The sequence below is a fragment of the Schistocerca nitens genome, chromosome 12 (assembly GCF_023898315.1).
Source record: "Schistocerca nitens isolate TAMUIC-IGC-003100 chromosome 12, iqSchNite1.1, whole genome shotgun sequence".
In the NCBI taxonomy this organism is placed as follows: domain Eukaryota; kingdom Metazoa; phylum Arthropoda; class Insecta; order Orthoptera; family Acrididae; genus Schistocerca; species Schistocerca nitens.
In genome coordinates, this window is record NC_064625.1 from 47,644,512 (window position 1) to 47,657,536 (window position 13,025).

At 44.2% G+C, this 13,025-nt stretch overlaps 1 protein-coding gene across 1 annotated transcript in view; it reads left to right on the forward strand.

The window, feature by feature from the left end:
• Positions 1-12,769, forward strand: part of LOC126214899 (uncharacterized) — a 154,270-nt gene extending 141,501 nt beyond the window's left edge. The window contains exons 2-3 of the mRNA XM_049941542.1: positions 4,813-5,094; positions 12,543-12,769. Coding sequence (XP_049797499.1) covers positions 4,813-5,094; positions 12,543-12,769 — 509 coding nt within the window. The remainder of the gene's footprint in view (positions 1-4,812; positions 5,095-12,542) is intronic.
• Positions 12,770-13,025: the final 256 nt, after the last annotated feature.

Below are 13,025 nucleotides of genomic sequence, written 5' to 3' on the forward strand. Positions count from 1 at the left end.
TGCAACATGTCACACAGTTCGCAGTGCAAGTGTGTTGTTCGAAGAGCACCTGGATGAGTTTCCCGTATTCCCGTAGCCAGCAAACTAACCGGATTTAAACCCAGTGGAGAATCTTTGAGACCGCTTCGATCGGGCGGTTCGTGCCATTGATTCTTAGCCGAGAAACCTAGCGCAGCTGACCACTGCGCTGGGGTCAGCGTGGCTCCAGATGCCTATCGATACCTTGCAGATCCTCACTCACTCTCTTCCTTCACGTGTGGCAGCGGTCCGCGCTGCAGAAGATGGTTATCGCGCTTTTGATGGGATGTCCAATTAATGTGACTTGTAGGTGTATATGCTGTTCATTAGGGCAAATGTTAGAGCCTATGACAGACACACTTTACATGTTAGCAGCTATAGCACATTAGCAAAGTTTTCTATATTATTTAAGTCATCCACAGGCATATAAAGTAGCGCTAACTACTGAAATATGAAATGCATTGTACTTTAGTCCGTTAGAGCTGCTTTTGATGTCTTCTTTATTTATTGCTTTATGGCTCATTTCAAGTGATGCCTAAATAAAATCAAACTATTATCAGTACATACGAGGTGCGGTAATAAAGTAATGAGACTGATGTTCTTTGCAAGATGTGGCAACCCTGCAGGCTCGTGTAGGCACAATATCTTTGACCTTGGTCTATAATCTGCTGCTAGTCCAAGTGGGACATCGATGCAACTGCTCAGTCGTGAGCTGTGCTGTAATAAGTTAACACGTGTTTGTGTCTCTCGTCATGGAAATGGAACCGCAAAATATTGCGCAACGGTATGCCATTTCTTTTTGCGTTAAATTGGGTGAAAACGCGACGACAACTTACAGTAAGCTTCAGAAAGCTTTTGGAGAGGAGGTTACGTCAAGAGCTGAAGGTTTTAGTTGGCATAAAATGTTTAGTGAAGGCAGAACGAATATTGAAGATAAAGACCACAGTTGACGACCATCATCCTCACGAACGGATGTCAACTTGGCCAGGATGCGTGAACTCGTACGATCTGATCCAATATTGCCCGTGAAAATGATTCCAGAAGAACTGAACATCAATCGAGAAATGATTCGTCTGATAATAACTGAAGATCTTGGTATAAGAAAGATTTGTGCGAAAATGGTCCCCAATAATCTCACATCATAACAGCGAGAAACACGGAAAAATGTGGCAGCCGATCTGTTAGAGAAAACGGAATTAAATCCAGAATTTTTGAGCTGTGTTGTCACTGGTTCTTCGTGTCCGTGCCAACATTGCTGATAATTGCATTCTGCATTACGATAGTGCGCCATCCCATACTGCTCTGTCAGTACAGCGGTTTTTAACCTCAAAACAAATTTCAGTACTACCACAGCCACCTTATTCACCAGATATCGCGACTGTTTTTTTCTATTTCCAAAACGGCGGTCAAGGGACACCATTTTCAAACAACACAAGATGTCCAAAAAGCTGTGACGAGGGTCGTGGTGGATATTACAGAAGATGAGTTCCAGAAATGTTACCATCAATGGCAGAAGCGCTGGAAAAAGTGTGTGCAATCAGAAGGGAACTACTTTGAAGGAGACAATACTAAACTTGACTAAAACGGTAGGCAACATTTTTTTTTTCACATCAGTCTCATTACTTCATTGTCGCATCTCTTACATACATATGATTTTGTATTATTTAGTTGTAACATTTTTTTTTTACTTTCAAAGAAATATTGAAACTGCTATTTTTTAAACACAATGTACTTGTATATTTGCACCTGGTCGTTATACTGACTACCTGTGTGTTTTATCTTTGACGAAAGCCAATTTATATCGCACGTAAAATTCAGGTTTGTCTATTGTTCTGAATTTGTTGTCAACAATACAATTTTTTCAAAGTTTTCAATACTTTTTTTTAATTCTGAGTTTCTTTTGTTCTTTTAGGATGTTATCTAGATTTTTGCGAAATCTGTGTAAATTACTATTTCCTCCAAGCTGCTCATGTACCCTCCTTTAGCATTGTAAACAACACCCTAAATGAACAACTAGAACACAGAAAAGTTAGAAAAGTAGACTGAGAATTTCCACAAAATTGTTACTTGTGACAGATAATTCAGAACAGAAAAGAATCCCAAATTTTACGATGTAAGTTGATTTAAGCTTACCGTATTCTGAGATATACATCGATAATATAACGATCGTGTACAATGTAACAAAAGTACATCATATTTGAAAAATATCATTCACAATATTATTGCGTAAATACAAAAATATATTACAAATAAATATTGAAAATTTACTTATACATAGAATAAGGGGGGTAGTTTGTGTTGTTGCCCCGGATGATGATTACACGAATATTTTGTCAGGATTTGTAAGCGGCGGGTCCTTGAAGTACGACAATACGCGAACACGAGAAGTAAGTTTAAACAGTTTTATTAACAAAGGGGGATTATAAAACACGCTCGCTACGCCCACCCATCATCACTGTGTGTGACAGCCGGCCTTAGTGGCCGTGCGGTTCTAGGCGCTACAGTCTGGAACCGAGCGACCGCTACGGTCGCAGGTTCGAATCCTGCCTCCGGCATGGATGTGTGTGATGTCCTTAGGTTAGTTAGGTTTAAGTAGTTCTAAGTTCTAGGCGACTGATGATCTCAGAAGTTAAGTCGCATAGTGCTCAGAGCCATTTTTTTGTGTGTGACATCCTTACACTGGCTAATTACGGTCGTATCGAAGGGCTCCAGGGAGAGCTAAGAATAGAGACATATTCGCGGCCGAGGCCGCAGTAGTTAACACTGCCCGCTGCGGACGGCGGCCAGTCGCGTATTCCCCGTCGCAGTGCGCCCGGACGCGCGTCTACTGACTAAGCGAATCGTCAGCGTTCCAGACAGGTCGGCTGGCGAGCGCGTGTTAACGTACCACACAGCTGCGTGCAACCCGTACACCCATACAATATATATTTACTGATAAATAATTTATTTACGTACCTCTCTAAAATGAATCACGCTGGAAACCGATGGCAATGAACAAATAGATATAAAAAGCAGCACTGGTGACAATCGCAATGCATTCATACATTTTGTAGCTGCAGAACAGTACACAAATTAGATCTTCAGATATCGTCATGTTCCTGGCGAAAGTAATGGTGTAGTGACAAGAAGAAACGCATGGTAGCGCGAGATCTTCAGTCCTGAGACTGGTTTGATGCAGCTCTCCATGCTACTCAATCCTGTGCAAGCTTCATCATCTCCCATTACTTACTGCAACCTACATCCTTCTCAATCTGTTTAATGTATTCATCTCTTGGACTCCCTCTACGATTTTTACGCTCCACGCTGCCCTCCAACACTAAATTGGTGATCCCTTGATGCCTCAGGACATGTCCTACCAACCGATCCCTTCTTCTATTCAAGTTGTGCCGCAAAATCCTCTTCTCCCCAATCCTAATCAATAGCTCCTCATTAGTTATGTGATCTACCCATCTAATCTTCAGCATTGTTCTGTAGCACCACATTTCGAAAGCTTCTATTCTCTTCTCGTCCAAACTATTTATCGTCGACGTTTCACTTCCATACATGGCTACACTCCATACAAATACTTTCAGAAACGACTTCGTGACACTTAAATCTATACTCGATGTTAACAAATTTCTCTTCTTCAGAAACGCTTTCCTTGCCATTGCCAGTCTACATTTTATATCCTCTCTACTTCGACCATCATCATTTATTTTGCTCCCCAAATAGTAAAACTCCTTTACTGCTTTAAGTGTCTCATTTCCTAATCTAATTCCCTCAGCATCACCCGACTTAATTCGACTACATTCCATTATCCTCGTTTTGCTTTTGTTGATGTTCATCTTATACCCTCCTTTCAAGACACTTTCCTTTCCGTTCAACTGCTGATCCAAGTCCTTTGCTGTCTCTGACAGAATTACAATGTCATCGGCGAACCTCAAGGTTTTTATTTCTTCTCCACGGATTTTAATACCTACTCCGAATTTTTCTTTTGTTTCCTTTACTGCTTGCTCAATATACAGATTGAATAACATCGGGGACAGGCTACAACCCTGTCTCACTCCCTTCCCAACCACTGCTTCCCTTTCGTGTCCCTCGACTCTTATAACTGCCATCAGGTTTCTGTACAAATTGTAAATAGCCTTTCGTTCCCTGTATTTTACCCCTGCCAATTTCACAATTTTAAAGAGAGTATTCCAGTCAACATTGTCAAAAGCTTTCAAAATGGTTCAAATGGTTCTGAGCACTATGCAGTCAAAAGCTTTCTCTATACAAATGCTAGAAATGTAGGTTTGCCTTTCCTTAATCTAGCTTCTAAGATAAGTCGCAGGGTCAGTATTGCCTCACGTGTTCCAACATCACTACGGAATCCAAACTGATCTTCCCCGAGGTCGGCTTCTACCAGTTTCTCCATTCGTCTGTAAAGAATTCGCGTTAGTATTTTGCAGCTGTGACTTATTAAACTGATAGTTCGGTAATTTTCACATCTGTCAACACCTGCTTTCTTTAGGATTGGAATTATTACATTCTTCTTGAAGTCTGAGGGTATTTTGCCTGTCTCGTACATCTTGCTCACCAGATGGTAGAGTTTTGTCAGGACTGGCTCTCCCAAGGCTGTCAGTAGTTCTAATGGAATGTTGTCTACTCCCGGGGCCTTGTATCGACTCAGGTGAAAGATGTCATAGCAGTAACGTAAAGTTCGTTTGAACTATTTGTGGCTGGTTGCGTTCTCTGTCAATGACATTCAAGTGAATAACAGCCCCGGTGTTCAAAAAGATCCAGCGCAGATATATTCTGCGTGGCTCGTCTTAGATTATTCATCCGTACTGGAGAACTGGAGAGCACGACGGCGGCCTCCAGGCGGCGGCAACCTGTCCGGTGGCGACGTCTCCGGCAGTAGCGGCGTGAGGGCGGGCGGCTGCGTGGGTGTGCTCGGTCGCCGGGTGACCTCAAGGTCGGGCGAGCGGCTCTGCTGGCTGCGTGACTTACGGCCCGTCACCGCGGCGGGTGGGGCTGTCCCCAGAGTTACGGCCTATTGGCGTCTGCTCTGGGAGGGGGAGGGAGAGCCTGACTCAACTTCACAGCCCAGTGCAGGTGGGGGAAACAGCGCGGCTGTGACATGGACTCATTCCTCCTGTCTGCGTGCGGGCAAATTTAGACATGTCCGCGGCATTTTCTTGCCAGTCGTTGTAAATTACTCACTTCCTGACTTTGTACCTGATTGATATTCCGGCCTGAATACTCTCCAGTTTCTCAACTTTCGCACTCGTCATTTTGTGAGATTAATCCTCGATAAAGTAACATCATTCTTACCTCATTTTCTAATGTCAGCTTTCGGAATAATGAGAACAAGCCTTTGTCTGCTGTGCTCCAAGCTGTATTCTCTGGAAAGGGGGATCGATACGAGAAGTCCAGTCTAGCAATCATCCATCTACATCTACATCCACTGTGCAGTGTCCATTCAGTTATGGTTCGCAGGAAGAAAAGCTCTCAGTATGCCCCTGAACTTATTGTCCTCCACTGAGGAATGGGGACGCAAAGGGAGACTCAGAGAGAAAGAGGAAGATGCGAAAGACCAAGGAAGAATGTGGGATAGCAAAGAATAACGTTGCAATACAAGGGATAATGTGAGATTATGGAGGAGAATGTGGGAGAATAATGTTGAACGAGGAACAATGTGGGAGACTAGCGGAGACTGAAAATGCAGAAAAAAAGTACCACGTGAGAAAATGACAGAGCATGTAAGAATGAGAGAGGACATGAAAGGAAGGAGCAGACCAAGGCACAGAGAGGGAAAATATGAGAATGGGGGAGGAATTGGATGATAGAAAGTGGGACAACGAAGCAGGCCATGGAAGAACTAAGTACACTATGGAGGAATGGAAGGGAAATTGGGAATACAAGGCAGACTGTGGAAGAACTTTGGAAAACAAGGTAAAACATGTAAACCTGAGAGAGAATGTGGGGGTATGAACAATAACGTGGAAGTAAAAGGGATAATGTGGGACAAAACGGAGTTCGATGGAGACTAAATGTGGGGACAAAAATAGCATTTAAGAAAATGAGGTGGAACATGGGAGAACATTGCAGAAGAAGGGAGGACGGTTGATGAAGACGGAGATCAAAGGAGAAATGGGAGAAAAGAGGAGAATATTGGTAAAAGAGCGTGAAATTGAGAGAATAAAGCAGAACATAGGAGGACAAGGTCTAGCGTCAGACTAGGTGGAATGACCTAGTATGTGGAAGAAGGAGGGAGAATATCTGAGAATGAAACAAAAAGTGACAAACCGAGAGAGGAAGAGGGAAACTGAGGGAGAATGAGTGAGAACGAAATAAAATGTAGAAAATCATGAGACAACATGTGAGAATATGTAAAGCCATTGAAGAAAGAGGATGAACATGGGAGAACGGGGAACGAGGAACGAAACAGGCTCGCGGAATTCGACTTTCCCTTCTAACTCTCTCGCCATTAGTAAGAGTGTTGTGAGCTACGTTCACTACTATATGCACAGCGTAATGCAGTTAGTACCCACATTGACATACTGGACAAAAGTATGGAAACACTGCCAGAAATAAATGCTATACCGCATACAGATAAAGTGGAAAAACGTCATCCGATAAGTCACAGCTCGGACGACAATGCCTGAGTGATCGTGAAGGACGATCATTGAAGAGGATTATGACAAAAAATAAGAAGACAGCTGCAAAAGTCAATACAGAGAACTGCAGGGCGAGCTAGAATTCCAAAACCGCTGTTCTATAATGTAAATTCCCTTAACAGGAAAATGTGGTGCTGAAACCATACACCTGGACTGCGGAGCAATGGAAGTCTGTCATTTGGTCCGGTAAGAGGCTGAAACGTCCCGTTAGAAAAATTTATGAGGGAGTGATTGTGCTGGTAAATCCCTTACGTTATTTGATTTTCAAACAGCTGAGCAGAACTGAACGTACTCAGACATTTCGCTCTTTACTTATTCTGATCATCACTAAACTGACACAATATTTTTAGCGCAACGCAATCTGACTTTCAAAAATCCCTACAAAAGAATGGCCCTGACTAACAATAACCTACACCTTTCATGAATCACTTACCTCACAAAAATCTTCGTTAATCGAACTACTGCAGTACAGCGAGGGCCAATACTGCCAGCTAAATAAAAGATTCTAACTACTGAAAGCACTATATTGATAGGCATAGTTAGCAAATGAAAGATTTTGATAGAGAACAAACAATGTATTTACCTTAATAGTGTTCAAATATATATTCATGACATGCAGTCTTACAAATTTACTGTCTCTGATGGACACACGTCCAGATCATCCGCTATCAAAACTCCGCCATCTCTCTCCCCACATCCAACACTGCTGGCGGCTCACCTCCAACTGCGCAATGCTACGCGCTGTTGACAGCCAACTGCCCAACACTACAATAGCAAATTCCAACAATGCAAACCAGCCACAGACTGCACACAACACAGTCAGTGATTTTCATACAGAGCGCTACGTGGTGATACCAACATAAAAACCTAAACAGCCTACTTACATAGCCCCTATGCTCCCCACAAAAAATTTTACAAATTGTTTTGGGCAGTGGCCAATACGAATTTGAAAAAAAATTTCATAATTACAATAACAAAGATATCAAATGCACACATTTATATACTGTTGGTCAAAAGCAAAGATTTTCTCACAGTCCATAAAGACAGTCCTGATCATTCATCACAGTAAAATTGGAGTGTTTTTCTCAAAGTCTGAGTAGTAAAAGAAAATACACACAGAAGTAGTGGATTTCCATGCAGTCTTGAAGACTCTAGACATGCAGACAGGTAATGGACCACAACAGAGGAAACCCACAACGCCTTTTACAATGATTCCAACTTCAGCTCGAGTTAACGTCCCAAGAGTGAAAAATGGGTAGGGGTTTGGCGATGATTTGGACAGCCATATCGTGGTACCCCAAGAGCCTCATGGTTATCCTGCAAGGTGGCATTACTGCCAAGGATTCTGCGACTACTTTCATTGATGAGGCCAGTCCTATGGTATAATGTTTGCTCCAGAATGATGATGAGAGGACCCCTGTGGACACAGCTCGGTTTGTCCAGCACTGGTTTTGTGAGCACAAGGATGAATTCTCGCATCACCCCCCCCCCCAACCCTCCATGCCTTCTGATTCATAAGATCTCAGTATTATTCAGCCTTTGTGGTCTATTTTGGAAAGTACCACGCGCAACAGCTATCCACCTCCGCCATACCTGAAATTTCCACTATTTTCCAGGAAAAATGGTACACACTGAGGTGACAAAAGTCATGGAATACCCACTGATACCGTGTCGTACCTCCCTTTGCCCGGCGTAGTGCGGCAACTGGACGTGGCAGAAACAGCCAAGCTGCCTCTATAGCTGACCATAAGTGAGTTCAAAATGGTTCAAATGGCTCTGAGCACTATGGGACTTAACAGCTGAGGTCATCAGTCCCCTAGAACTTAGAACTACTTAAACCTAACTAACCTAAGGACATCACACACATCCATGCCCAAGGCAGGATTCGAACCTGCAACCGTAGCGGTCGCTCGGTTCCAGACTGAAGCGCCTAGAACCGCTCGGCCACCCCGGCCGGCGACCATATGTGGGAAAGTGTTGCTGGCGCAGGATTTTATCCAAATACCTCTCGATTATATCCCATAAATGTTATATGGGATTCATATCGGGCGGTCTGGGTTGCCAAATCGCTCCCAAGAATTGTCGAGAATGTACTTCAAACCGATGACATTGGGCATTGTCACCCAGAAGCAGAGCTCGGGGAAGATCAGTTTCGTAGAAATGTTGGAACACGTGAGGCAATACTGAGCCTACGACTTACCTTAGAAGAAAGATTAAGGAAAGACAAACCTACATTTCTAGCATTTGTAAACTTTGAGAAAGTTTTTGACAATGTTGACTGGAATATTCTCTTTCAAATTCTGAAGGTGGCAGGGGCAAAATACAGGGAGCGAAAGGCTATTTACAATTTGTACAGAAAGCAGATGGCATAAGAGTCGAGGGACTTGAAAGGGAAGCAGTGGTTGGGAAGGGAGTGAGACAGGGTTGTAGCCTCTCCCCGAGGTTATTATATCTGTATATTGAGCAATCAGTAAAGGAAACAAAAGAAAAATTCGGAGTGGGTATTAAAAATCCGTGGAGAAGAAATAAAAACTTTGAGGTATGCCGATGACATTGTAATTCTGTCAGAGACAGCAAAGGACTTCAAAGAGCAGTTGAACGGATGGATAGTATCTTGAAAGGAGGATATAAGACGAACATCAACAAAAGCAAAACGAGGATAATGGAATGTAGTCGAATTAAGTCGGGTAATGCTGAGGGAATTAGATTAGGACATGAGACACTTAAAGTAGTAAAGGAGTTTTACTATTTGGGGAGCAAAATAACTGATGATGGTCGAAGTAGAGAGGATATAAAATGTAGACTGGCAATGGCAAGGAAAGCGTTTCTGAAGTTGTTAACATCGAGTATAGATGTAAGTGTCAGGAAGTTGTTTCTGAAAGTATTTGTATCGAGTGTAGCCATGTACAGAAGTGAAACATGGACGATAAATAGTTTGGACGAGAAGAGAACAGAAGCTTTCGAAATGTGGTGCTATAGAAAAAAGATGAAGATAAGATGGGTAGATCACATAACTAATGAGGAGGTATTGAATAGAATTGGGGAGAAGAGGAGTTTGTGGCACAACTTCACCAGAAGAAGGGATCGGTTGGTAGGACATGTTCTGAGGCATCAAGGGATCACCAATTTAGTACTGTAGGGCAGCGTGGAGGGTAAAAATCGTATAGGGAGACCAAGAGATGAATACACTAAGCAGATTCTGAAGGATGTAAGCTGCAGTAGGTACTGGGAGATGAAGAAGCTTGCACAGGATAGAGTTGCATGGAGAGCTGCAACAAACCAGTCTCAGGACTGAAGACCACAACAACAACACCCAGAAGAATTTCATGGTTGAAGTCTACGAACGGCTGCGAATCGTCTCCTAGTAGCTTCCAGTCAATGAACTGTTCAGTTGGACTAGAGGACCCAGTCCAATCCATATGAACACAGCCCACACAATTATGCAGCCACCAATAGTTTGCACAGTTTGTTGACAACTTGGGTCCACACTCGAACCCCACGATCAGCTCTTACCAGCTGAAATCTGGACTTATCTGACCAGACCACTGTTATCCAGTCGCCTAGGGTTCAACCGATATAGTCACGAGCCCAGGAGAGGCACTGCAGGCGACTTCGTGCTGTTCGCAAAAGCACTCGCATCGGTCGTCCGCTTCCACTGCCCATTAACGCAAAATTTCGCAGCACTATTCTAACGGGCACGTTCGTCGTGCGCCCCACACTGATTTCTGTTGTTGTTTCTACATCTACATTTATACTCCGCAAGCCACCCAACGGTGTGTGGTGGAGGGTACTTTATGTGCCACTTGAGTTTTCTAAACATCTCCATAATGCTACCGCGCTTACCAAATAACCCTGTGACGAAACGCGCCGCTCTTCTTTGGATCTTCTCTATCTTCTCTGTCAACCCGACCTGGTATAGATCCCACACTGTTGAGCAATACTCAAGTATAGGTCGAACGAGTGTTTTGTAAGGCACCTCCTTTGTTGATGGTCTACATTTTCTAAGGACTCTCCCAATGAATCTCATCCTGGCACCCGCATTACCAGCAATTAATTTTATATGATCATTCCACTTCAGATCGTTCCGTACGCATACACCCAGACATTTTACAGAAGTAACTGCTACCAGTGTTTGTTCGGCTATCATATAATCATAAAGTAAAAGATCCTTCTTTTTATGTATTCGCAATACATTACATTTGTCTATGATAAGGGTCAGTTGCACTCCCTGCACCAAGTGCCTATCCGCTGCAGATCTTCCTGCATTTCGCTGCAATTTTCTAATGCTGCAACTTCTCTGTATACTACAGCATGATCCTCGAAAAGCCGCTCTCGGACGTTAAGTGTCACCTGTCGGCCATTGCACTGCCCGTGGTGAGAGGTAATGACCGAAATTTGGTAGTCACTGCACAATCTTGATAGTGTGGATCTCTAACGGTTTCCGAAATGGAATGACCCATCCGTCTAGCTCCAACTATCATCCCACGTTAAAAGTCCGTTATTTCTCGTCGTACAGCCACTATGAGGTCGGACACCTTTTCACATCAATCATCCCGAATACAGTTGACAGCTCTACCAATGGACTACCTTGTGTACACGATCCTACCGCCATATCATCATCATCATCATCACCAGTCAATTCAATCATTAAATGATGTGGCCTCTTCGAGTCGTGGATTCAGGTAGGCTTTCAGCAGTCTTCTCCAAGTGGGACGGTCTTGGGCAGTTCTCTGCCAGGTGTTACCAGCGATCTTCTTGATGTCCTTGTCCCATCTGTCTGGTGGTCTTCCTCTAGACCTCCGGTGCTCTCTTGGACTCCACTCCAGTACTAGCTTCGTCCATCTGTCGTCTTTTCTTCTTGCGACGTGGTCAGCCCACTGCCATTTCAAGGAACCTACTATCTCTAAAATGTCATTAACCTTCGTCACAGACCGGATGTCATCTGCCCTTTTCCTATCCTTTCTTGTATAGCCCAGCATTAATCTTTCCATGGTTCTCTGTGCTGTCCTAAGTTTCCCTTTTGTAAATGAGTTCAGTGTCCATGTCTCGCAGCCATACGTCATCACATTGATCAAATACTGCTTTCTTCAGATTTACTGGCATTTTCCATTTGAAAACTGTTGAATTCTTCCCAGATGCTTGCCAGCCGAGCTTGATGCGTCGATAGATTTCTAGCCTTGTCTCCCTTCATATTTATAACCTGGCCAAGGTAGACATGTTCACTGACCTCTTCTAGTAGACTGTCCTTGACTTTCACATCTCCAGCTGGGACCCATTCGTTGGACATTACTTTTGTTTTGGAAAGGTTCATGTTCAAGCCAACCATCTGACATTCCGATGCAAGATCTGCGAAGTCTTTGGCCTGTAAGGCAATATCATCAGCAAATCTCAAGTTGGTAAGCCTTCTTCCATTAATTCTAATTCTCTTACCTTCCCAGCTCAGCTTTGACATAGCCAGTACAGCAGAGAACAGCTTTGGAGAGATGGGATCGCCTTGCTTGACACCCCTCACGATGCGGAATTCTTGAGTTGATTCGCTGATGTTAACATAAGCTGAAGAATTCTCGTAGATTTTCCTGAGCACTTCAATTTATGCTGTTCCCACTCCTCACTCAAAGCTTGGAGGACAGCTACACGGCTAACGGAGTCAAATGCCTTTTCAAAGTCAACCAAGGCAATGCAGAGAGGCAGTTGGTATTCATTCGCTCTGCTTATCACTTCACTAACGGTCAGAATGTGGTCAATAGTGCTAAAATGGCTTGGGAATCCTGCTCGTTCTATAGGTTGTACGAATGCACATCGCTGTCCCTCGGAAACGATGCAAGACCTGCGTTCATCCATTCCGAGACGAAGCTGTTTTGAATGCCAACCGCCTGTGTTTAGCGGACGGCCTTGGCGAGCGCACGCCGGCGCAGAAGACAGCAGTGCGCGCTCGCGCGACAAGTAGCCCGGCTGCGGCGACGGCGGCGACGGCGGCGGCGGCTCGCGCTGCCAGCTGTCCGCGCCTGACCCCTGGCTCGCAGCAGCTATATTTACCTGCGCTGCGCCGCGCTGCTCCCTGCCTCTGCCAGCGATCCGGCCCGCGGCCCGCCTCTGACAACTGCCTATAGCTGTCACGACCCACCTCAGCCAACACCACCTAGACTACAGGCCTGCGCGCACCCTTGTGACGTCACATACTGATGGCCGCGTCTGTATCGGAACGCTCCTGTAAAGCACTCTGCAGCTATACCAACTTTACGAGTTTTAGAGCTGAGACCGCATGGAGATACTCGTGCTTTCCTGTGCTACATGTCCTGGTAATGAAAGTATGGAAAGTTATATCATTGCGTTAAGTAACTGAACAAAACTGCCCTATGTTATTTC